At 39.4% G+C, this 27,586-nt stretch overlaps 1 protein-coding gene across 6 annotated transcripts in view; it reads right to left on the bottom strand.

Annotated features, from left to right (window-relative positions):
* Window positions 1–208: 208 nt before the first annotated feature.
* Window positions 209–27,586, bottom strand: part of NSD1 (nuclear receptor binding SET domain protein 1) — a 147,759-nt gene continuing 120,381 nt past the window's right edge. For all 6 annotated transcript variants that reach the window (XM_036084858.2, XM_036084863.2, XM_036084856.2 and 3 more), the window contains 9 exons: window positions 21,875–22,031; window positions 20,189–20,394; window positions 16,895–17,007; window positions 11,705–11,974; window positions 9,995–10,111; window positions 8,792–8,933; window positions 6,360–6,466; window positions 3,931–4,135; window positions 209–2,126 (listed from right to left, as the gene is read on the bottom strand). In XM_036084858.2, coding sequence (XP_035940751.1) covers window positions 496–2,126; window positions 3,931–4,135; window positions 6,360–6,466; window positions 8,792–8,933; window positions 9,995–10,111; window positions 11,705–11,974; window positions 16,895–17,007; window positions 20,189–20,394; window positions 21,875–22,031 — 2,948 coding nt within the window. In that variant the 3' untranslated portion in view covers window positions 209–495. The remainder of the gene's footprint in view (window positions 2,127–3,930; window positions 4,136–6,359; window positions 6,467–8,791; window positions 8,934–9,994; window positions 10,112–11,704; window positions 11,975–16,894; window positions 17,008–20,188; window positions 20,395–21,874; window positions 22,032–27,586) is intronic.

The raw sequence follows: 27,586 nt of genomic DNA, 5'->3' as shown, positions 1-27,586 counted from the left end.
TCACAGGGATCAGGTCTTATCTCTGTATCTCCTGTCAGTGACTAGCACCTGGCCTAGCACATGTGAATGCTCAAGAAATCACTACTGATACCAGTTCTTCCCAAGTGTTCATCAGGTGCCCTCAGTGGGGCTCTGAGGGCTACAGAAATAACTTCGAGAGCCCCTCTACCTTCCAACCTGACCAGTGGAATTGAATCCCATGCTTGACTCCAGAGTGGACTTTTTATTTCAAGTTACCATGTGTAAAGGTTGGAGGAAAAAGACCCAAGTCTGTCTGTCTCCTTGGCTGGGGCCCACTTGGATTTCCATACATGGTTTACACAACCACATGCCCCCACTGGCTAATGTCACAAGAGTTCTGAGTGTTGGGATATAAGGAAAGAGTAACAGTGGAAAAGTGGTGGGGTCTGTTTTTTAAGAGGGGAAAAGAAAGATGATTTCCCTTCCCCAAGAACCCTGGGGGCAGCTGGTCTGGTCATGTGACATTTACTCATATTACTTCTGTTCTGACTCTGCACACTTGTGACTGGAAGGAGCCTGGTTAAGAGCTGGAAGTGTATTTTGCTCTGGTTTAGGGTCTTGCCCTCTTCCAAGAGACCAGCAAGTCTGTGCCAATGTCTGTGTGCTCCCAGAGGACCAGCAAGATGGCGATATTGTCTGTCCAGCCACCATGGGCCAGAGCCCTGGCCCTGGTGCGGCCTTTCCCAGAGCCCAGGGACTCTGCTCTGCAGTTGCCAACTTCTTCTCTTCAGTACAGAGGGAGGATGGGGCCTTCCCAAGAGGCCTGAAGGACTGCCCACTCTTGGCAGCAAGTCCAGGTAGTTGCTGGCCTCCGGCCATCTGCTTCACCTGCTTCACCAGGCCTGGTGCTTGGCTGGGAAGCCCTGGTGTCTGCTCCAGCCCTGCAGGTGCTCTTCCTGAGGCCTGAGTTGTTGGCTCATATAAAAAAGCCTTGGCAGGGGGCTGAGAGAGAAGTCTGGCCTGGGTGAGTGATTTAACTGCTTGCCAGGAGTGCTCCGAAGGGACTGCTGCTTTCCCCGGTGGCTGAAGGACAGGATCTGACACGCTGCCTCTCTCTACGGCTCGCGGCATCTGCCCCAGACCTTTGCTGGCAGTCCACGAGCTTGACTCCAACACCGGCATCTTCTCATCAACCTGTGGTGTGACCTCATGAGGTGAAGCAGCCCGTTCTTTCTGGTGAGGAGTTAGGTCTATGAGATCCATCACCAAAGCAGCTCTATTTTTTGACTGAGTATTCTGGTCCACGGGCCTCAGTGCTTTTTCTTTAGCTACCAGGGTCTGGACCACAGCTGATAGTACTTTGTCAGGAGGTGGGAGTCTCTGGGACAAAGAAGCATGGGATTTGTCTGGGGGCCTGTCTGAAGTCTGGGGTTTGGGACCGCTGGTGACTAGCAGTCTGTCTGGCGGTGGAAGTCTCAGACCAGTAGGGACTGGGGTTTTCTCCAGTGACTGGGGCCTTGGGCTGGCAGCACCTATGGATTTATCCAGCCTTGGGTCAGCTGTCCCCAGAGGTCTTTCCAGTGGTTGGGACCTGACTGAGGGTGAGGAGCTTACGCCAGTCACTGAAGAGGGTTTGTCAGATAGTTGGGGTCTTGGTCCTGCCACTGCAGGTGGCCTGTCCAATGGCTTCTGGCTGGATACCAAGGACTGGGGTTTGGTCCCCGACCCAGCAAGGTCCCTGACCCTATCTACAGGCTGGGGCCTGGAGTCAGTTCTGTCAGAAGGTCTTTCAGGAAGCGGTGGCCTCTGACAAGTCCCTGCCAGAGCTTTTTTGGACAGCGACAGTGTCTGGTTGGTGTCAGCAGGCAGCTTATCCAACAGTTTGGGCCCCTGAGCAGCCACTCCTGATGAATGCTCTGCCAGGTGAGTGCCTGGGCCTGGAGGCAGCGGTACTGGGGGAGGCACATACTCACGGATCTCCCCAGGTTCCAGAGGGTTGGGCCCACAGGGGTCATGCTCAGTACAAGACAAACGCCCATCCAATTTGGAGATGAAGAGCATCCCTTCCCGATGCTGCTTACAAAAGGAGCTGGGACACATCTCACAGAAGGAGGCTGCTTCCTTCCCACAGATGTCACACTGATGCCAAGGACACTCCCATTTCCCTAAAAACACAGATATGAAACAAACGCTTAGGAAAACAAGCAAGGTGCATGAAATGAGTCATGGCCCTGAGCCTGGGTCAAAGGAGTGATTTCAAACTGCCACCTTCTGCGGAGAGCTCATGCCACTCACCTGACACCTCCCCTGCCCCAGAATCTGAGTCTCCTGTACAACACATAAAAATAAAAGCCAAGTACAAGTAGCAACTGAGTATTAACTAAATATACAGGCAGGAGTAGTTTCTTATTTCTAGGACTATTTCTAGCAAGGGGGAAAAAACCCAAAGCTCCCCTTAGATAGAATGTGAAGATACTACTTCCACAGTTTTGCAAACTCCATTTGTCTAATATAGCCTTTCAATATTCAACTCTAAAGGGATAATCTCAGCTATTTAAACTTCTGCTTATTTGGTTATATTTAGGAACAGGGAGCAGATATACAAATGTGAAAAACTGAGCGGATTTTCCTTTGCTCAGTTTCAAATCTTGCAACTAGCACAAATTTTACCTGTACAGTCCACACAGAACCAGTGGAAAAGATCCTGACCTACCATCTATTTGCTCCCATTTCATGACACCTGAGAGTCCCTGCCGTGGATGGTGTTTTCGCCCCGGCTCATAGTTTCCAAATAAACTATGCTAGTCCTGACTCCTGGCTCCTAGTCAAGATGAGTTCCATTGCAGCCTGTGCCAGCTACAATCCTGAGCTATTGACTCTGAAACAATTCTCCTTCTCCACTTCCTGGCACTGACAAGTCATGTTGTGGTCCTGCCCTCACACTACCTCCGTTCCTATAATTTTATTTCTCTGGCAACCATACATTGAAGGAAAGCTAGTTCAGGGACAAACTCCTCTCATTCCCACCCCAAAGTTTTCTCTCTGCAATTCCTGAGAGCAGGCCACTGGTGATGTTTAATCTCCTCAGCTGAAGTGGCTCCCTACTGCTTTCTTGCCTCTGTCAACAAAACAGACCACATATCCAAGTCCCCCCAAACTCTTCTAACTCCAAATCACCACTCAAAAGTTAGCAACTTGGGCACCTGGGTGGCTCAGTTGGTTAAACAACTGCCTTCGGCTCAGGTCATGATCCTGGAGTCCCAAGATTGAGTCCCGCATCGGGCTCCCTGCTCAGCGGGGAGTCTGCTTCTCCTTTTGCCCCTCCCCCTCTCATGTGCTCTCTCACTTTCTCATTCTCTCTCAAATAAATAAAATCTTAAAAAAAAAAAAAAAAGTTAGCTTCTACAGCCACAAATTCCTGACACTCTATCTGCCCAAGCAGCTCTCTTATGTGTCAACAGACGGAGCTGCCTCTCCTTCATAAGGGAGTGGGTGAAGGGAGCTCAAAGGGTCCCTAGTCCAGGGTATCTAGTCCACACCTCACTGACCGGAATAACCCCAAACTCCATGCTATCTCAACCTCTCTTTCTTTAGAAAGGAAACATGATTTAGTGGCCTTGAAGTCAGAAAACCTGGCTTTCAATCCAACTCCTCCATCTACATGCTCTATTGTGACAAGTCATCTCACCAAACTGGACTCTCAGTTTCCTCATCTGCATCATGGGAAGGTGAAAAGGTCTCATCTTTATGGGTTGCTGGGAGGATAAAATAACATAACATAAATGTAAATAAAGTGCTTGACATATAATGAGTTTCTGTTCCCTTCTCTATAACCTAGGATTCCAAAGCCTTTATTTCCAGAATGAGAACATGAACCATACCCCCTTCAACATTATGCATGGGAAGACCAAGGGCTCTGACAATTCTGGCAGAGAACAAAGAGCACTCTACATGGATTTTGACACCAACCTGCTGGTCGCTTGGTTAGATTTAGACAGTCAGCGTGGTAAACTTTTGGGCAGCCTGGCTTCTTACAGGAGACGAGCTGGCCAGCATCCCCACAGCTGAAACATTCATCCTCTCTCTCCTTTGTGATTTCACCCTGGGTCCTGCGCTTCCCCTGTTGCTTCTTCTTGAATTTCTTTGACTTTTCTTCTGTGGCAATGGGTTGATTCTAGAGGTCAGATATTGAGCAGTAAGCATTCTGTCGATATATTAGTTGTGTGATCTTGACCAGATTAACTATCCTCTCTGAGCCTCAGTCTCTCCTCTGGGAAGAGACAGTCCTCATAGACTATTGTAAAGATAAGAGAAAATGCAGGAAAGGCACCTCGCACATCATAGGTACCCAATAAATGGTTGCATTAATTCTAACTTTTCTATCAACTACTCCTGCCACATGAATGAAATAAAAGAAAAATAAACTTATTTTTGTTAACACACAAGGCTAGTGTTTGTTTTTTTTTTTTTTTAAAGATTTTGTTTATTTATTTGAGAGAGAGAGAATGAGAGAGCACATGAGAGGGGGGAGGGTCAGAGGGAGAAGCAGATTCCCTGCCAAGCAGGGAGCCCGATGCGGGACTCGATCCAGGGACTCCAGGATCATGACCTGAGCCGAAGGCAGTTGCTTAACCAACTGAGCCACCCAGGCGCCCTCACACAAGGCTAGTGTTAAAGGTAACGTTACCCTTTCATTACGTTTTATTTTTGTGTTTGTCTAGGTGTGTATGTTTGTGTGTGCACACACATTTCTTTATTCAATAAACCTTCACTGGACACCTTAAGAGTCACATGCTAGGAAGGCACAGAAAACTAATTCATGGTCCTTGCCCTCAATAAGCTATGTGCCCTTCATCTATATCAAATTAGGTTCATATCCACCACTCCCCAAGACAGATCCTGGTGTAGCCAGCAGGTCTCCTCCATGATCCCTGCAGCCCACACTTACCAAACCCCATGCGTTTCATCACATCATTTATCTTGGACTAGAAACATCCAGGATCAATCTGATCTATTACTATCCCTCAGTGATCTCCCATTTCTAAACTTCTGCCCTCAAATTTCTCTTTCACTGATTCATGTGTGAAATACTACATAGATGTTAAGGATGCAAAAACTGACATCTCTAGTGAATGTAACACCATTAAACTTAGGTTAAACTCAGTTACTATTTTGATTTATAGGTAATAAATAAACTGGACACCTTAAGGAACAAGACCATTTAACCAACTGACTAAAGAAAAAAAAACTCAATAAAATATAAACATAATTTTCCTTATTTAATAAAAGAATAATTGGGGGTGTTCACCATCTCCGTGTGTTTTTGCTCAAAATGATTACTCCTGGGGCGCTTGAGTGGCTCAGTCGGTTAAGCAACTGCCTTTGGCTCAGGTCACAACCTGGGGTCCTGGGATTGAGCCCCACGTCAGGCTCCCTGCTCCGTGGGGAGCCTGCTTCTCCCCCCTCCTCCTGCCTGCCACTCTCCCTGCTTATGCTCTCTCCCTGTCAAATAAATAAAATCTTTAAGAAAAAAAATTAAAAAGATCACTCCCCCTTTAGTTATTGGTTTCTGTGCTAATTTGCATTTTTCAGTTCTTAACATTGACTTCCAAATCAAAAAAGCATAATGGGAAATACCCAATTGGAGTCACTGTGTATTTTTCATCAAAATTAAACTTCAATTTTTAGTGTGCTGTAACTTAGGATAGAAAAATCTGGATGCATGTTCATCTATTATGGTCCATCCATTATATAAAAAAATTAAGTCACTTAGAGACAATGGTTAAAAAGACTATGTGACAGCAAGGAAAAAGATTTTATAATATTTAAGAAATGCAGGATACAGACTTGTAAGTAATTCTTTACAGAATTATAAGCCAGTTAAAATGCACACAAAAACCCAGAGAGTAAGACACAACAATGCTTATACTTAAAGTAAGATTAAGGGTCCTATGTTTATCTTCAAGTGTTATACTACATTTAGAATCTTAAATTCAATATTGGATTCTTTGAGATCTTTAAAAAGACAAAGAGAGGAAGAAAGGGAGAAAGAGATACCAAGAATCTAAGAAGCTTATTAGGAAATGTGAGTGAGATGAGCTGAGACCAATAAAGACATAGGAAGTAACCTACTTTATGGATTCCTATCTTACAGCTTTTTTAGCTAGAAAGGTATCACCAATTAGAAGTCAGACTGCTCAAAAGAAATTCAACAACACCCATAGATCTGCTCTTGAATAACCAAACTGACCATCAGAATGCTTAGTTAAGTGCCAGTAGCCCTACCGACAACTATCCAATGTCATTATTCCAAAGAGACATCTTAAAAAGTCAGCTATGCCACTGGTTAGGGAGGGAGGACCACACCATTATTCCCGATGGAAACATTTGGAAGGTACCTTTGGCCTTACACCCAAAAAGCCACTGCAGTTTGGGGCTCCACATTTGCAAACAGTCTTTCCATTCCCAAGACATTCTAGGTTGTAGTTGAAGGTAAGTTCAGTGCCTGCATAAAAGACCATGAAAATATTAATATCTATGGTTTTAATTATATTATTCTGTATTAATCACAAAGGATATGGACTTGCAAGAGAACAGATTTTTTCAGAGGATAGAAGGGATTTATTAACTCTAATCCCACTATATTAATGAAATACTAATAAATTCGAATCCTATAATATTAATCAGCAAATACAACTTAGTAACAGAAAAACTTATACAGGTTAACAAGTAATATTTAAAATAACCTTTACTGTAGATGTTAATTATCCCAAGTTGTTTTGTGTTTCCTAATCAGATTCAAAATATATTAATTCATTACCAAAACAAACAACAACTCACCTGTATACACTGATGTGCTAGGCACTGGGAATGCAAGTATGAAGAAAACCTGTTGATCTGTGCCAAATCTAGCAGAACTTAAGGGAGAGACATCTCAATACAGAGTAATACTAGAGAACTCTATACCATAGACTTGGGCCCTGGCTAGCTGGGTGATTTGAGCCCTGAGTACATTTATTAAATGGAGAAACAACAACCGCACAAGCATATTTAGAGAATAGGACATAATGCACACAGCAGTAATTTGTACACTTTAAAAAGAGATGTACAGATTTAAAGTACAAATTGTCCCCTTTCTGTCAAAAGTGCATCTTATCAAAACTAAGAGAGGAAATAAAACACACAACCATTCAAATTTAAAGCACATTAGGGAGGGCCTAACAAACAGAAGAATTTTATATATGTATAAAAAGAGATTAACTCTGGGTCAGGGTAATGGTTCACCATTAACGTGTACAGTGATAATCATTTGGTCAAAATGATCAAATCTTAGAAGATTTCCCACTGCAGACTGACCTATTTTCCATCACTGAGATTAACTGATATATATAGTTTTTCATCTAATATTGGATTAATATAGATCATTATTTGTTTATTCAGCTAAGCAAATTATAAATCAGCTACCTTACATTTAGGGGTCCAAATGGTACAAAAACTAGAATCACTCATGGCCTGGTGAGAAGTTCACACTGCAAGGAACTTGCAGAAACCAAGACTGATCAAGGTAAGAGCAGGGTTCTGTCTCCCCTCTCACATTTACGGCGAAATACTGCACTGAATGATAGATAATTCTACTCACTTTATTCCTTTCTTATTAAACAATTTATGAGTACATAACTGAATTTTCATTAATTTAATGTGCTTATAATACAACTCAACCATATACACAAATATAAGATAGCAGGATACTGACATAACCTACTGCTTACTCACCATCCACTATGTAAACATAACCGCACAAGGGATAAATCAGAAGGTATTGGTGTGCATAAAGGAAAGACTTATACCATTCTAGAAAAGAGCCCAATATACAACAATCCTTGAGGTCTGCACTTATGGGGACGAAAGGGCATTGGAGAAAAGATAAACAAGGAGTATGACACATGTGGTAGAAAGTATAACAGGTATTGAAGAATACATGAAGCTGAATGAGTAAAGAGAGCAAGCTGAAAAGTTCTGATTCCATCTGTCAAGGCTGCAGCTCCATAGGAACTCTGCATAGCACTGAGCTTTCTGTCTCGTTCCTCTCATTCCACCCATGCAGACTGGAAGTCAAGTGAGAACAAGAACAAGGTCTGTGAATTCCCATACCATGCTGCTTGAGCTAAGTGAATATGGAAAAGAGAGAAGAAAAATTTGTGGCTAGAAATGGTAGAGGAATCTATCACCATGGACAAAGACTTAAGTTACAAGTACAAATGTACTGAAAGCAGCCAGGAGAGATAGAAGGACTGACGTTATGGGCCTGGATAACATTTGAGTAATTAATACACAGGACACGACCCCAGGGTGGTTAGAGGTGCCAGACCCAAGAATCCAAGTAACACAGGTATATAATACCACATACTTCACAACATTTTTACAAGGATTAAATATGGTAATATGCTTGGAATAGTGTCTGGCAGTGGTGCCAGGGGCTGAGGGGAGAGAAAATGGAGAATTAGCATTTAATGGATACAGAGCTTCACTTGGGGAAGATGAAAGGGTTAAAGAGATGGATGGAGGTGTCAGCTGAACAACAAGGTGAATGGACCTACTGCCACAAAACTGTAGAATTAAAAAATGGTTAAATGATAAACTTTATGTTATGTATATTTTGCCATACCACCATCACCACCAAAAATATTCCACGCCAAGTACCACCTGGAAAGTCTTTTCTGTATTCCCAAGAGTTTGCAGACCTCATTTTGGATTATAGGACATATGGGATGTTTAGATGATAAAACCTGAAATTCCTTTCTTAGCTCCAGAATCCTTAACTGATTCTTACCTGCTTTAATGTCACTCAGGGCAAAAAGGCCAACACGGGTATCTCCATTCACAGACCATTTCTGTGTTTCACAGTTGGGCTGGCAGCAATGATTCATGAACCGAGCATAGTTTCCTTTAGGACCAGCGTCAATGATCCGGTCCTAGAATTCCAAGAGATGATGCTCATTAGATACTTCCTATATATTCTAACAAGCTAGAGTTCCTATTTGTATAATTTGACTCTCCCAGGAGTGGTTCTCAAAGTGTAGTCACTAATCCATCACTAGCACCATATCTATTATTTGTTGGAAATACAAATTCTTGAGCTGCACTTCAGATATACTAAAAGCAGAAACTCTGAGGTGGGGCCCAGCAATCCGTGTTATAACAAGCCTACTAGGTAATTCTGATATATGCTGAAGTTTGAGGACCACAGCCCTAGAAGCGGCAGCTTGCCTCACCGTCTCAATTTGGTGGTCCTGAACCCTGGGGCTACACATTAGAAATCAGCTAAGGAGTTTTTAATACTGATGTTGAGACCCCATCCCAAATGAAGATCTGAATATCTGGAGGTGACGATCTCACAAACCAAAGGGTTCAACTTAATAAATGTTCATGAAGTTTCACACCAGAAAAGAATTCTGTTATAATAGTCAATGGAAGGGGTTAGGGATTGCTAGCAGACCTTAATATTCAGGTACAACGAAGAATGTCAAATGCACAGAAAATAAACACATTAGGATGCTGGAATTAGGAATGAGTCCCAAATATAATTCTAGGCACCAAAGAAATGAAACTCATCAGCAAATTCCTATGATTGGAAAGATGACGGGTTCAGAGGCTGAGTTCTACAATTTATATGACCTTGTCAATGAACTAAATATTAACAAATCAGTTTCTCAATCTGTAAAATAAAAGGATGAAAGAATGATTATTTACTTGGCTGGCTGCAGGTTTTAATCTTATAGGAAAAATACTAAAAGACATAATACCCAACTTGTATAGGACAGTTCAAAAAGAATGCAAACAGTAGCTCTGTTGACTCTGGCAAGGGATGTGTAGCCAGAAATGAGCAAATTTAGCTACTCCAGAACCTCGACAAAGCAAACCCTACAAATGTAAGGGAAAGACGCTGTTTTGGGCAGTGAATTACATGCCTACAAACACTGTGGCTGGGACAATATCAATTTCACAATCTTATAACAATGGAAATAACACTTACTTTGTCTAGAGTAAGCATATAGAAATTAGTGATATCATGTTCTTGGGCATAACGGATTCGAGCTCTGCACTCTTCTTCATCTATTAGCTCACCCACATACTCATTCACAAATTCACCCTAGAACAAGAAATAGTTCTTAATGGCAAAAAGCACAACTGTGTTCCCAGGTACACCTTATTTTTAAAAAAATTAATGAAAATAACAATCTCCAAAGCAGTTCATGTACACGTACCTAATCAATTTAACAAAGGTTTATTCAAGAAACATAAATATGATGCTTCAACTATTTGACAATGAAAAACACCTCCCCACTCCTATCACTGTCACCAGGAGAAAGATTGGGATACAATGGACATTAAAGATCAACCAACGTAGGTAAACTAGGGCTCCATCAAAATGGTCATATAGTTGATCCCTTGAACTGCCCCAAAACCTGAAAGTCAATTTCCATAAACTATGTTCCTTTTCCTTGGAATATACCCTGCCTGCTGCCCGCCCTTCCACATTTTATAATACTGTCCTCCTGACTCACTCCGCTACAGTCATACTGGCTTTCCCTCATGCTGTCCAATTTGCCAGCAATGCTTTAACACTCACCTAGCCTAAGCCAACAACTACTTGTATTTCAATTCTCAACTTAAAATATTCCCAGAGTCAAAGCTAGTTTCAGGCCCTTTACCATTTACCATATGCCTCCAGAACCCGTTGTGCTTCCACACTGGGGACTACTTGATCAATGTCTCGCCCCCTTAGAATGTAAACTTTATGAAAGCACGGCCTATGCCTCTCTTACTTATCACTGCATTTGCAGCACAATGCCTGGCACACAGTAGATACATAATAGCTACTTAGCAAATAACTAAACAGACCAGCCAATATTCACTTCCTTTTCTAGAAACAAACTTCAATAAAATTCTTTAGAAAGCATAACTAGAGTAAGGTTTATTTTATTAAAATGTCAAGTAAGATTTATTCTACACAAAGACTATATAATATTCTCTATTAGAAACTTGCAGGTCCATGAGAGACTATGGACTCTGAGAAACAAACTGAGGGTTTTGGGGGCGGGGGGGGAATGGGTTAGCCCAGTGATGGGTATTAAGGAGGGCACGTATACGCAAACAATGAATCATGGAACACTACACCAAAAACCAATGATGTAATGTATGGTGACTAACATAACATAATAAAATTAAAAAAGAAAAGAAACTTGCAGGTCCTAAGTTTGAAGTTGAAGATGTTACTGCACTTTTATTAGAGAAGGCCTAATCCTCTTCTTCATTTTCCATGAACCAAAACCGAATTTCCCTTAGTAAAAACAGATTTTATTTTATTAGGTGATTAACACCTCTGTATCACATACTCATTATCCCCTTCCTCTTAACTACAAGTTCCAGAATTGTCACAAAAGAGCAAGTAAGGCCATAGTATCTCTATGAATTTCCTTCACTTTTCCATCCTCACACACCATGAACATGAGCAATACTAAGGACTTTAGAGGTAAAGGAGACTATTCTCAAGCATCTAAACTCTAGAAGGAAAAAAAAACTCTAGAAGGACACAGCAAGACCCAATAGTAAGGTTAATCCTTACACTATGTTATCTTTCCTCTAATGATCATTTTCTCATATTCATCAAGAATAATTACTCATATTAAGCAATTGCAAAGAAGAAAAAAAAAATCTGGAAATTATGAAAAATTGTCTTCACCTTTTTAATATCTGTTTTTGTCCTGAGACCCCAGCCCCTCTGTAATGTTCGGAAAATTTCAACCTCTGGATACTGGCGCTTAGTGAAGCACTGGTTTTGGCAGCGTCCTCCGGCAGGACATACTGTGGGGTGGCACTCATAGAGCAGCATGCGATTGATGCACTCAGAGTCGATCCCACAGGGGTTATCATCAGTAGCTTTACAGTTGCAACGGGGAATTTCGGACAAATCTGCAGTGAAGATCTGTACCCTGCCAATAGGACGGTTCACCTGCAGAAGAAACACATACTATAGAACATCAGGCAAGTCAACACAAGACAACTCAGGACCTATAGAAGGTAGACTTCTTTTCTTTGAAGTTGCATGCCACATTTTCCATGATTTTGAACTTAGGGCATTATTCACAATAGCTAAATGTGGTACAAATAACGGAATATTATTCAGCTTAAAAAGAAAGAAATCCTAACACATGTTACAATATGGATGAACCTGGAAGACATTATGTTATGTGAAATAAGCCAGTGACAAAAAAACAAATATTGTATGTATATAAGGTACTTAGAGTAGTGAAAATCAGAGAGGAAAAAGTAGAATGGTAGTTGCCAAGCAATGAGGAGGGGAGAATGGGGAGTTAATTTTTAATGGGTACAGAGTTTCAGTTTTACCAGATGAAAAGAGTTCTAGAGATGGATGCTGGTAATGGTTGCAAACATTATGAATGCATTTAATATCACTGAACTGTATAAAAATGATTAAATTAATAAATTTTACATTATCTATATTTTACAATAAAAAAACTGGAGGAAAAAAGATTAAGGCAATCTGACATAAAGCCTCACTTAATATACACATTATGGATCCCACAAAAATTTTTAAAAAATCATTTTATGAAAATTATAATTTCAAAGCTGATAGGCTAACTTAAGTGTAAACTGGGTTTTTGCTATTACCACATGGTGGCGCCACGTTAGCTGCTACATTTTTGTTTTATTAAGATTTTTTATTTATTTGATAGAGACACAGCGGGAGAGGGAACACAAGCAGGGGGAGTGGGAGAGGGAGAAGCAGGCTTCCCGCCGAGCAGGGAGCCCGATGTGGGGCTTGATCCCAGGACCCTGGGACCATGACCTGAGCCGAAGACAGACGCTTAACGACTGAGCCACCCAGGCGCCCCTAAAAGAAAATTCTTAAGTGGTAAATGGTTGGCATGAAAATGTCTTTGGGTAACTGGGATTCCTCCTGTATGTGAAGAAATAATTTTAATATTTATTATCATAGTTTGAAATCTTTTTAATAGACTACAGCAATGTCACTCATGTATTTATTTAGTAGTGGTGCTAGTACTAAAAACTATAGTGAATACAACAGAGATCAAACAGCTGCTGTAACACTGAAGCCGTGAGCATTTTCCAAATGCTAGCAACAATGCTGAGAAAAAAATAGACATTCTATAACACAGATGGATTTGTGCACTATAAGAATGAGTCTCCCCTACCTGGTATTATTTCACTTAGAATAGCCAAACTGTGAGTCTTCAAAAACCCATCCCATACATAAAAATTGGCTTTTCAGGAACTTTATGATTTTGATAAATCACTTCACTTGCAAGATTATTGTGAGATTAAGAAATATATGTAAAAAGTATAGTACAGAGTCTATCAGCCTCTTAAACATGGTAGATACTATGATTAATTATTCTTTTAATGTTCTTTTATTTTTTTATTTTTTAAAGATTTATTTATTTGACAGAGAGAGAGACAGCGAGAGAGGGAACACAAGCAGGGGGAGTGGGAGAGGGAGAAGCAGGCTTCCCGCGGAGCAGGGAGCCCGATGCGGGGCTCGATCCCAGGACCCTAGGATCATGACCTGAGCCGAAGGCAGACACTTAACAACTGAGCCACCCAGGCGCCCCTCTTTTAATGTTCTTTTAATTATTTGTCACATCAAATATTCTAGATTATCACATCCATTCAATCTAAAATCACTATGATTGGGACACCTGGGTGGCTTAGTCAGTTAAGCATCCGGCTCTTGATCTCAGGGTTGTGAATTCGAGCCCTGCATTGGGCTCCCAGCGTGGAGCTTACTATAAAAAAAAATATATATATAAAATAAAATGAAATCACTATGATTAACAAAACAGTTATTTCCATCCTCTAAATTCCCAAAAGTGGGGCGCCTGGGTGGCTCAGTTGTTAAGCGTCTGCCTTCGGCACAGGTCATAATCCCAGGGTCCTGGGATTGAGCCCCGCATCCGGCTCCCTGCTCCGCGGGAAGCCTGCTTCTCCTTCTCCCACTCCCCCTGCTTGTGTTCCCTCTCTCACTGTGTCTCTCTCTGTCAAATAAATAAATACAATCTTTTAAAATAAATAAATATATAAAATAAATTCCTAAAAGGATCCATTTCTAACATTTTAGTTTTTGCCTCTTCTTTAACAATATTATAAAATCTCCAATCTGTTTACAGAAATAAACTGTCCTCAAACCGGTTCTTGATAACACCTTACAAGGATGTAACTCTGCCAGATCTCTTCCCAGATACTTCAAAATACTGGCAAAGGCTGTACACTTCTTGGGGTGCCTGGGTGGCTCAGATGGTTAAGGGTCTGTATTTGGTTCAGGTCATGAACCCAGAGTCCTGGGATCAAGCCTCCTGTCGGGCTCCCAGCTCAGCGGGGAGACTGCTTCTGTTGCTTCCCCTGCTTGTGTGCTCTCTCTCTCCCTATAATAAATAAATAAAATCTTAAAAAACAAAACAAACCTGTAAACTTTTCGTTAATGGAGGAATACTACTACCACATGTAAATGGAAGTCACAACCCTGAGGAAAGCAAACTCTAAGGGGACAGAAGGTAAGGACTGACTCACTCACCTCAGACTGCAGGTCCTACACATAGGGCATTAGAACATATCTGTCTGTTTCAAGGTATCTTTACCTGACCTCCCTCCCGTAAAAGTTTCATCCTACTCCTTTTCTCTCGATAAAGATATGTTTCAACCATTCTTTCTTAACATCTGATCTAACTTGTTATTAATCCCAAATAAGTTTCTTGCCTAACATAACATATAAGCAAAAACAAACTAACAAAAAAAACCCCCACATGATTAAGAACAATACAGATACATAAGTACAGTTAAATGCTCACTCTAGATCAGGGATTGACAAACCTTTCCTGTAAAAGACCAGACAGTAAATACTTTGGGCTCTACAGGCTACAGATGTAGCTCAATTCTGTCATTGTAGCATAAAAGAAGCAAAAGACAATTTCTACATAAGCATGGATGAGTGTCAAAACGTATTTATAGGCACTGATATTTGAATTTCATGTAATCTTCATGTCCCTAGAATTACTCTTCTCATTTTAATTTTTTTCCCAACCATAGTAGGCCAGATTTGGCCCATGGACTATAGTTTGCCAACCCTTGTTCTAAAATTTTTCCTGGAAATGTATTTGTTTTTAAAAAGGTGGGGAGAGGGTATGGAGGAAAGAAGTTGGCTTCTAAATTCTGTGATTTAGATCACTCCCAGGAAGCTGCTCTCTCAAGAGCTCATTATGCTTGATGTGCAACTCTGAAATGCCTCCCTTGTTGTTGTCTGACACCTAAGACTGTGGCCACGAACCAGATTCTTTTCCCCCTTTTGAGGCCTAACTACACTTAGAACTCCACGCACTATCTTATATATCCACGCACAATAACTCCATTTAACTCTCAGTACACCACCACCAGCGTCCATTTAGACCCAATTTCAGGTTTTGAGTGTATTTTCTTCAGCAGTTTTATTTGTAAGGGTTGATATTTTATGAATTTTATTTTCTTAGAGGCCTTCTAAAGATCAAAAAGAAAATTCACTTAAAAAAGAAAAAAAATACCCTCATTCTATCCTGCAACTACTATGTACATCCATTAAAACCCTTTAAAAAATCTAAGCTATATTATGGAATTTTAGTGTTCTTAATTTCCTGTATCTCATAACATTTTACTGTTTCATCGTTATTCATAGTTACTCATCAGTCATTCCCACCTTTACCAAAAGAGACTAAACTAACAAGAAAACAGAAAAATGATGGAATCACAAAACCTTATGCATGCAACAGTGAAATAGTGACACTTCAGTTTCTCTACTGCATTGCCTAAAGTATTAAATCATCTTTCCAGAAAGTATGAAAGATTAGAGATAACATCTTTGTAGTCTGCTTTTAGTAGGGTTGCTTTAAAAATCCAGGACACCTGATTAAATTTGAATTTCAGATTTTTAAGTATGTCCCATGGAATACTTGGGATATACTTGACCACATTAGACTCTAAAGATAGTGATGAAATTGATCTCTACAAGAAGCCTCACACTCTAAGACTTCAGAAACTCAAATACAATGGGTACACTAACAATGAATTTCTATTGACAAAAAAAGAAATATGGTATTCTTATTCAGGCATGACGTCACCACAAATATTTTACAACAAGAACCTGGGCAGTCTCATTCTGTTAATAGAGCTAAGAGTATTATTTCATGTTTTCTGATGTTTAAACATTACAACTAACTTAATAAAAATTAGGTTTTTAAAGAGAGGTTTTAGGAAATACTTATTAAAATGTCTAAAAAATTTGTTCTTCATTATTCCTGTGTTTTTACTTCTATAAATTATTCATAAAAATGATTTAAAACATTAAAAAATAAAAAGGGTCCATTGTACCCAGATGATAAATGGTGAGGACTCTTTTACTAGGCACATTAGGGGTTAGGTACATATAACATGAATTCTCCTGACCTTGGGAAACCTAATCATACTGGTTACCTAAAATATCTTTAGTATCAGCCATTACCAAGAAGACTTACCATGTGTATTATTCATACTATCTAAGGGCTATTTATCATTTTTTATCATGCTTCTTGAGTCCCCTTCAAACTGCAAGATGTTGCCTGTGCACAGACTCTAATCCAGTCCACTTCTATAAGAAGACTTTCCAAGGCAACAGAAAAAGTTATCAACACACAATTGACTTTACAGAAGCTATAGACAATGTGCTAGGAATGGTGCTCTGGAACTTTTTCTTATCTTCCTTCAAGTTCACACCTCTACCTAAAAGCAACTCTGCTTGTGCTTCCAAACCTCTTCATGAACACAGCAGGAAGACAGTACTCTATAAGAGGGTGTCTCCTGGAGACAGTCTCCTGCGTTTTTTTCTCACCTTTATATGTTTGTAAGGCGGTGGCTTCTTGTCATTCTTTCGGTCTTCCTGCAGCTGTCTTAGCTCTTTTTGGGCCTTTAACTCCTCAAACCTTGCTGCAGCTTCCTGAAGAGCTAAGAAAACACACAGCACAAGTCACTTAATCTTGGGTGGAGTTGTTTATTTTGCCATTTTTTTCCCCTTTAAAGTTGGAGAAAATCCATGTTTTAGACAACAATCAGCCAGCAACTGGGGCGCCTGGGTGGCTCAGTCATTTAAGTGTCTGCCTCCAGCTTAGGTCATGATCTCGGGGTCTTGGGATCAAGCCCCACATCGGGCTCCCTGCTCAGCGGGGAGCCTGCTTCTCCCTCTCCCCCCTCACCCCAACTCGTCTCTCTCTCTCAAATAAATAAACAAAATCTTAAAAAAAAAAATCAGCCAGCACTATATAGAAAACTAAGAAGTACATATTACTGCTATTTTCAAGTTAATTTATAGTCCCCAAGGTATTCAGATATAGCATTAAGACAAAACATAATCTACCACTACATGGCACAATCTAGACTACCACCTTCAGAGGAAAATTTAAAACAAAACCAAAACAAATCCAGCTAAATGATTTGAAAAAGCCCACAAATAACATCTCCTAACGACAACAAGACTGTATCTGTTCAGCAAAGTCACTGTGCTTAATTAAGCCTAATTCTTTCCTCAGTTCCAAACCTCCTGCCTCCAGAAACACTCTGTCTCCTAGGTGCCAAATAACATGCTGCATTCCTCTGGAAGAAATTCAAAGTTGAAGTTTTCCTCTCCTTCTTGCCTAATTCTCTAAAGAGCACCTGTCCTAGTCCTCTCCTAAGATTCATTCTGTAAATATCAACTATTAGCTGTAATGATACACAGATCTTCATAGCTGATTTTATTCAAGTCCTGTACTTTCATGTGCTTAAAAGACTGTAATATCTTACAAGTCCAACAAAATCTTAAGATTCTCATTCTTTTCCACTTAAAACAAATTTTTCATTCATTCTTTTTTAAAAATTCTTTGTAACCTAGATTAAAAACTCTGAGAAGAACTCCAATTCTTCCCCCTCTTTCCTCTGTAGCTTTCCCCATATTCTGTCAATTCTTTAAAGAAAAGAAAAGAAAAGGGTCCATCCCCTTTTCTCCATTTCCCTGTTAAACATCTAACAGAGCTTTTGTTGTCTGGAGTCGTGTGTGTGTGTGTGTGTGTGTGTGTGTGTGTGTGTGTGTGTAGATAATCACTCCTTTCTTCATTCTATTATTCAGCGTGTGTGTGTGTGTGTGTGTGTTTTTAAATAATCACTCCTTTCTTCATTCTATTATTCAGCGTGTGTGTGTGTGTGTGTGTGTGTGTGTGTGTGTTTTTAAATAATCACTCCTTTCTTCATTCTATGATTCAGCATGTCCTGACCAGTCTGTTTACTTAATGTCTATTCAAGTACCCATCATCCTCACCACCCCAGGGACACTTCACTTCACAATCTTGTCATCTCTGCCCGGAACTACCAAAACAGCCACATCACAGACATCCCTGGCCACAGCCTCTCACCTTCTACAGTCCCAAAACTCAAAGATTCCTAAAAATTCTGCTCTGACCATGTAACTTACCTACCACCTTTTCTGGCTAACAGCACTGTGTTCCCCCCGACCCCATATTAAACTATACCACATAACTAGAGGTCATTCACTCAACATGTTAGATTTAACATATGTTTTCACATGCGCTGTCTTCTTGTTAACATTTTCATTTTTAACTTCTTCACCGTCAGTGTAGGGGTGAAGAGTGTGGATTCTGAAGCCTGAATGCTAGAGTTTGAAACCTTCCTCTACTTACTGGCACTGGCACTGGCACCTAGGGCAAGTAATTTAACTTTTATGTGCCTCACTTTCCTCATCTGTAAGATAAGGATAATGACGCCTAACTAATACTATTACCACCAGCACTTAAAGCAGAAAACAAACTGAACAGGGCCTGGCAAACAACAAATGATAACGATTTTATTAAGGTTCACTCCTCAAAATCACTTGGAAAAAACCAATCCATGACTTCCAAATTTTGATCCCCAGCAGTTATGCTTCCTCTTAGTCTGTTCCCATAGCATACTATGCACAGTTCTGCCACAACACGCAATGAATAACATTTTGACTGCTTGTATCTGTGTCCAATTCCCCCATAAAAACATGTATTCCTTGAAGGCAGAGGCACCCCGCCAGCCCAGGGTTGAGGCATAGGAAGAGTAGAATCCCAGAGCTGCAGCAGGATCAGACTTGTGGTAGTCCCTACAACTCCACCTTCTCCCCCAGCCTCTGTGGTGGCCAGCTCTACACAGGCAAAGATGTTGGTCAAGTGGTCCCTGACCATCCAAGACTACAAGACTCAAGAGCCAAGCTCCTATATTGTTAATACTAATAACCCATATCCACACAGAAACCACATGGCCAAAGGTAAGTGAGGACCCACTGAAATGACATGAGGCAAATGGAACCTTTGTGAAACTTGTTCCCTATGGACATGATTCTCATTCCCCATCCAGGAGGTTTCACCTGCTTAGAATTTTCTTTGAATCTTCACCTTATGAGAAAGTTTTACCTGCTTAGAATCTCCACCTCACCATACAAAATCTATATACTTCAATGTCCAAATATCTTCGAATAATAAGAGATACCTATACTGCCTTTCAAAGGACAGCTAAAGGAAGAAGATAATTATCATTGATCGGATACCAACTATGTGCTCTGCCGGTTGTTTTTATTACCTCACTGAATTCTCAGTACAACCTTTACTCATTATATAGTAAGAGAAAACTGAGGCTCATAGTTGACTCAACTCCTTCTAACCCAAATGTCCCCACTCCTTCACTGCTAGGCCAGCTTAAAAAAATCTCTTTTGATTCAGAACATTTATGCTTTGACTTTCACTATTTTATTTTGCTCTATAACTTCTCTGTAACTTCCTTGGAACAAACACAACTCTATTAGAGATTCTGACTCTTGTCTAGCAAACCACAGGGTTTAGGCTATAAAATAGTTCCAAAGCTCCAGTACTTGATAAGATGCTGAGAAAACAGAACTGGTAAGACAAAAACCTCCCTCAAGGAAATTCCTGTTACATAAAGGCTAGGCTCAAAAATAATGAATTATGTGGATCAACTTCCCTGTAAAATCCTGTAGCTGCCCCAGAGAGCAGAACACAGCTGCTAACAGAACATAAGTGAATTCTAACACATAACAGAATAGATTCTTGGGCAACAGAGGTCTGTGTTGGCCTGAGAAACAAAAATATAAAGTTACCTTTTTTATATGTCCCATCCACGCCTTTGCCCATCTTATCCTTGCTGCTCACATCCCCCTCCATATAGGGAAAGACTCGGGCCTGATGTGTCCACAGATAGTCATTAGACCCAAAGAAGAGTACAGGGAACTCGCCCACATCATGTCTCATCTTATCGATATTGGAAGGTACAGCTCGAGGATGGCAGATCTCAGCTGGCCACCACCTGGGAAAGGTGAAAACAAGGAAGGAAACCTTTAGAATACTGCAAGACACTAGGAAAATGACCTACCTTTTAGGACAGGAATAAGGAATAGCAATGTCTGTCTATCTACATGAAAGTCCAACCTAGTCCATTTTTACAATCTAACTAGAGAAAAAATAAGTAGAATGTGCTGAAAACCTGAAAATGGCCATTCTCACAGATGTGCTCACATATATACTTTTTAGACTCAGTTATTTTACTCTAAAGAATATATAAAGGAAATAATAATTTAACAGTAAATAATAATCATCTCATAGAAGATATAAACAAAGCTTCGACTATAATGTTCACTGAAGTATTATCTATAAGAATGAAAACCTGGAAACAATCAAAATGCCCAACATTTAGGGAATGATAAAGTACCTATAGTATATGATACAATGAAATATAATTTGGCCTTTAAAAAGGAAAAGTTTCAATAATTGTGAGGGGCATAGAACAAGGACACCAAGAAATGCCTCCGAAAATAAAAAGCATGTAAATTAATGCTTTACATCCACTTTAGGAAGACAATTGGCTTTAGCTATTTCAGCTGGAAACCCCTACTCCTAGAAAAACTGTGCATGTACACTAAGGAACATTGATAAAATGCTCATAGTCCAAAGAGGAGAATGGATAAACGAACTGCACTGTTTTGTTAAGACTATATCAAGAAGAAATGTAGAACAGCAAAGTATGAACTAGAGCACTGCACTAACTACTATTAAATCTCAGGAGTGTAACAGTAAATGAAAAAAGCAAGTTGCAGGAAAATATAGCAACAATTTCTTTATGAAAAGGTCTAAAACATGCAGAACAAAACATTATACATGTGGTAAACCATTACAGCAAGGCAAAGGAATAAAAAACACAAAATGCAGTATAGTGCTTACCTCTAGGGGTGGGAAGAGAGTGGATTCAGAAAGGGTCATGGACGGAGCCTCAAAAGTACTAGCAATGTGCTATTTTCTTTAAATGGGAGGTACATACACAGATATTCCTTTCTGATTCTTTTAAATCATGCATGTTATGATATTCTTTTGTATGTTCCATGTTCAATAAAAGTAATTTTAAAAAAGAAAAGACACAAAACTGAGTATAAAATATAAGGTACATGCATTGAGGGTACATGCATTGGTGTGTCTCCAAGAAAATATACCAAACTGTTAGCAATGTATCTTCCTTGTTTGTTATGGATTTTATTTTCATTAATGAATTTTCTACAGGGAATATGTATTATTCCTATAACCACAAAACATAAAAATTAGTTTTTTTCTTTTATAATGGAAAATTAATGGGGAGAAGGGTGGACCTTGCTTAATCAGAAAAACTATTAAAAAGGAAGGAAGGAAGGAAAGAAAGAAAGAAAAGAAAAAGAGTTAAGCACTGTATCTGAAATCCCAAGAAACAGAGGATGGGATGTTAAAAGAAGTCAGTGCCAATTTCCTTCATGCTCACTCACCTGTATCGTCCAACTTTTACCCAGACAATTTCCCTGTAATGTGGCTTTTTGCCTGCCTTACAATCATTGCAATACCAGTTTCCTTCAGGGATATCAATGTTCAGGCATTCACGATGAAAAGCAGCAGGGCAAGAATCACAGCACAGAAGGCTGCCTCCTGTGGGAATCAAAAAATCTGGCACTCAGAATCACAAGACTGCATATAGTAACCCAGCTGAAACAGCTTTTGCTCCTAACCAATTATCTATCTCCCAGCAAATGGCTTAGTAATTTAATTAGTTATTCAGAAAGACTTTTCTACAAGAGCACTTATTCCCTCTCCAATATTCCTGTGAACCACAACCTTGAGGGTTTGTTACATTCACAGCAAATAAACATGAGGTCCTATTGGCAAAATTAGGTTAGGGCAGTGAGGTCAGAAGTCAACCTCTCAAAGTCAAGTATGTGCATATACACATTTCTTTCTCTTCACTAAAAGACAATACGCTAAATTTTCCACAATGAACAGTAAATAATCACATCTATTTGAAGACTAAACAAGTGAATAAATGGCACAGTAATGTTTGACACATAAGTAGTCCCCATATGGTCAGTTCCTTTCCCCTTTTTAAATTACTAACTCTATTCTTTTTTATGTTTGGCACTCTGACACCTATGGGCTCTTTTCAGAATAACATTTATAAACATTAACCTAACATATAAATTAAAAGAACACTGTTACATTTTATGTTATGTTTCTTTGTAATACAAAATGTTACAATACAAAATGTTACAAAATGTAATACAATATGTTAGAAAGTTATGTTTCTTTGTAATACAAAAATAAGATCTAGCAGTAACAATGATTGCAAAATATTTTAAGATATCTACAACTGAAATATCTGTGATTTTCACTGGTGACAAAAATCATAGGTACTAATGTGGTTTGTTGCCTAAACTTAGTTAAATAAATGTTCTCCCCTTCTCCACTGAGGTTTTCAGACACCAGGATAATTACATATATTGCAATGACAATGAATTTTCACTTCCTAAAGATTTTCAGAGTAATTCAATTTATGTATCTGAGGCTGAAATCCTCATAGTTTCAGACTATAAAAAATTTCAGATAAAGAGGATTCATATTTAAGGAATATAATAAATACCCTATTATTTTTTTAAATTTTATTTTATTATGTTATGTTAATCACCGTCATCATTAGTTTTTGATGTAGTGTTCCATGATTCATTGTTTGCGTATAACACCCAGTGCTCCATTCAAAACGTGCCCTCTTTAATACCCATCACCAGGCTAACCCATCCCCCCACCCTCCTCCCCTCTAGAACCCTCAGTTTGTTTCTCAGAGTCCATAGTCTCTCATGGCTCATCTCTCCCTCCGATTTCCCCCCCGTTCATTTTTCCCTTCCTACTATCGTCTTTTTTTTTTTTAAAACATATAATGTATTATTTGTTTCAGAGGTACAGGTCTGTGATTCATCAATCTTACACAATTCACAGCGCTCACCATAGCACATACCCTCCCCAATGTCTATCACCCAGCTACCCCATCCCTCCCACCCCCCACAACTCCAGCAACCCTCAGTTTGTTTCCTGAGATTAAGAATTCCTCATATCAGTGAGATCATATGATACATGTCTTTCTCTGATTGACTTATTTCACTTAGCATAATACCCTCTAGTTGCATCCATGTCGTTGCAAATGGCAAGATTTCTGGAAAACAGTATGAAGGTTCCTCAAAAAGTTGAAAATAGAGCTACCCTACAACCCAGCAATTGCACTACTGGGTATTTACCCCAAAGATACAAATGTAGGGATCCGAAGGGGTACGTGCACCCCAATGTTTATAGCAGCAATGTCCACAATAGCCGAACTATGGAAAGAGCCAAGATGTCCATCAACGGATGAATGGATAAAGAAGATGTGGTGTGTATATATACAATGGAATATTATGCAGCCATCAAAAATACCCTATTATCTTATGCCAGAAATGAGCATGTTTCAAACATGCTAAACTCAGGCATGTAAGTCCAAATCTCATCCTGAAGTTAGTGGGGGATAAAGCCTTAGCAAAGTATATGTCCACATCATCTGAGTTTTACTGTGCCCCTTTTGCCTCATAATATCCTATAAAAAACTTAGATTTTGTGACACCATCCTATCCATGCTGTCTTTTTCCTTTTCTCAATCATCTGCAGCAGGCTCTTAAAATAAGCTCTGAGGTGTTAAGCTCTGGGGTGTTTATTTTCTTGGGGCCAGGACTGTGTGCTTAAGACCCAACTCCTTTTCAATTAGAGAAGCTCTCCTTTTATCTCTGTTGTATACTGAAGCTTGATTCAGTGATATTTCATTTGCAAAAAAGTCTGTTGCTACAACAAGTTTGAAGAACTTGTTTACTCAATACATATAGCCTGTACTCTCTGCTCTGAAACTCATATTTAGCTATTCTTGTGCATTTTGTAGGATGAGTTGAACAATCTTAGCATGGGACTTAAGAGTGATGTAGAGTCACATAATTTACCTGCCCCAATAATATACCTTCTAGAACATTTCCTATTTATGCTTAGTTATCTGCTAAGTCACAATCTGATTAACCGTATAGTTTGCCAACTACATGGACTTTGTAGAAAAATCTTCCTTTTAGTAAGCTGGCTTTCATAACACACTAGAAATATTTCAGGTACAACAAGGCCTTTGCACTAGGCCTTAAAAGGAGGTTATATAGCATGAAAAGAAATCTGCATATAAGAATACTCACTGAAGAAAGGCTGAGGACAGAGCTGAGGGGATATAGTGGCAAACAGTTTTGCAGGGAAGGACATAATACGATATGAGCTGAGAGAGAATATGAGAAAAGAAATCAATAGGATTAATCTGGGTAGATGGATGGGAGGTAGGCAGGAGAGTTTATCTGGTGGCAGTAAGGGAGATGTATAGGAGAAAGGACATTAAGACAGAAGAGGGAAAACTACATGAACCATCAAAAGAAAGCAAAAGAGAAAAAAGTGACATTCTGTGGAAGAGGTAAGAGAAAATAAATTTTAAGCACATTGCTGAATTCCAGGAACTTGTTCCTTTCAAGTTAGCAGTTTACCATATTATTATCCTAATACTCTGAATGATCACCTTCAGCTTTCTCCCTACACGGGCAAAAATGTCCTAAGGCTCTATTCTGTCTCTGTTGTCTAATAGCAGGATAATCTTAGATAATGGGACCAGCAATTCTCAAGCTTTCTGGACTCAGGGTAACTTTATACTCTTGAAAAATGATGGAGATTCCCAAAGAAGTTTTGTTTATGTAGGCTAAAAATATTAAACTTACTAAACTGGAACCAAAACTAAGAAATTTTTAAAATATTTATTAATTCACTTAAAAATAATAAATCTATTAAATCTAATAAAATAATAAATCTAATAAATATTTAGAGCATCCAGTTAAGCATCTGACTGGATTTCGGCTCAGGTCATAAAAATTAATAATAAATCTAATAAAATATTTATTAATTCACTTAAAAATAACAATAAATCTATTATGTTAATATAAATAACATTTTTGTAAAAAAAATAACTATTTTCTAAAATAAAAAATTGTTAGTGAGCTAACAAGTTTTACATTTTTGCAAATATTTTATTTTTTAAAAGATTTATTTACTTGGCGAGGGGGGAGAGAAAAAGCGTGACACAGCAGGGGGAGGGGACAGGGAGAGAGAATCCCAAGCGGACTCCCCACCAAGTGGGGAGCTCAACACAAGGGCTCAATCTCATGAACCCTAAATTATGACCTGAGCTGAAACCAAGAATCGGACACTCAACCAACTGCACCACCCAGGTGTCACTCAACTACATGAGTGCTTTAACTTAAGATAACCTTGAGTATGCAACAGAATCACTTTAGTGTACTTCTATTTTAACAGAATATTAAAACAATGTTCACCTGAGGGTTGAGATTTAATAAAATTAATAAATGTTATTCAAGAACATTCTTATGTGAAACTTCTTTTTTTTTTTTTTTTTTTTTTACTGAGAGCGTGTGGTAATACAGAATACAATGACTGATTCTACTTGTATGTTTTAGAGCCACTGCCTTGATCTGTATTAGGTGCCAGCAGTTTTACCCACCACTGGTTTTTGAACCATCAGTGCAAATGTCAACAAACTATAAAAGGCATGTGTTATCTTACTATTATTATGAAAAGAGTTATGATTTCATGGAAGCCCCTAAAAGGGCCTCTGGGTCCTTACCCCTTCCCAAGGATCATGGATCACACTTTTGAGGGCTGCTGCTGCAGCTACTAAGTTTTCTACGTGGCTCAGTTATCATTATGAGTATCCATTATTGGATTCAATAGCTTTTCAGTTAGGATGCTCCATGTCAGGAATGCTATGGGCACCCTCACTCTAAACCATCTCATTCATTTCATCCCACTCTGGAATTAGAAATGGTCTAATGCTGGGGCGCCTGGGTGGCTCAGTCAGTTAAGCATCTGACTGGATTTCGGCTCAGGTCATAATCTCAGGGTTATGAGATCAAGCCCCTTGTCAGGGTCCATGCTGGGCATGGAGCCTCCATAAAATTCTCTATCTCTCTCCTTAAAAAAATAAAAAGAAAGGTCTAATGCTGAAACTGTTTCATCGTCCCATCTCCAAGAAACGTAGAAAACTTTTGGAGCTTACACTTCAGCCTCCCAGAAACCTGTTTTTAGTCTAAGACTAGAATTATAGAAAGTTATATTTAAATGCTATTGAATACCAAAACTCTTATCTCTAACTTTCTTCTAAACAAAAGAAGGGTGGTACGATAAAGAGGCAGCAGTACTTACCACAAGACTGTGTTATAAGAAGCAGGTATTGTAAGAACAAAGAAAAATGTCCACTTTGTGAATTAAAACATCTCTAACACCAAAGGTTCCCTTTCTATCCACAGAACTGCACTTAACATTCTTTTTATTTATTCTATATTAGCAGCATAGTTTGAGGATACAAACCATGTCCTGGTGTAAAACTCTAGTCAGTAAGTATAACTTTTCCTTAAATTGTCATGTTACATAAATCTTCTAAGAACACACACTCCAAACTGACCATTTTCAATCACATAAAGCAGTCAAAAAAACTTCTTTTTTGGCTTTAGCACTATTTAGTATATCCAAATTTCTCAAAAGGGATGCTCATTCAATTACACATTTTGACTTTTCAAATGAGTCCCTCTGAGGGCACCTGGGTGGCTCAGTTGGTTAAGCATCTGACTCTTAATTTCAGCTCAGATCATGCTCTCAGGGTCATGAGACTGAGCTCCACCTTGGGCTCAAGCTGGGTGTGGAGCTTGCTTAAGCTTCTCCCTCTCCTCCACTCGCACACATGCTCTCTCTCAAATAAATAAACAAATATCAGTCCCTCAAAATGTTCATAACCAGCCAAGTTTTCGTGAAATTGCATTACCAGTAAGTATTCAAAAACAGAAAAGTGAGACAAATTGTTCCCCCCCAAATTACTAATCAACAAAATTTCGTCAATTTGAAAAGTAATGAAGAAACTAGGTAAGAGAACTGGTGCCACCCTTAACATCAAAAAATAGTGAAGCAACGTCCACAACAGTCTTAGAAAAAGAACATGTAGCTTAAAAGTTTTATAGCAAACCAACACAGGCTTATGGTATAGAGGCAAATGATAATAGCCTCAAGCAGAGGATTATAGCACCTGTGGGTGCTTCCTGGAAGTT

The sequence above is a fragment of the Halichoerus grypus genome, chromosome 2, assembly GCF_964656455.1.
Source record: "Halichoerus grypus chromosome 2, mHalGry1.hap1.1, whole genome shotgun sequence".
Taxonomy (NCBI): domain Eukaryota; kingdom Metazoa; phylum Chordata; class Mammalia; order Carnivora; family Phocidae; genus Halichoerus; species Halichoerus grypus.
The sequence above is the reverse complement of the archived record's forward strand: the minus strand, read 5'-3'. Positions and strand labels throughout refer to the sequence as shown.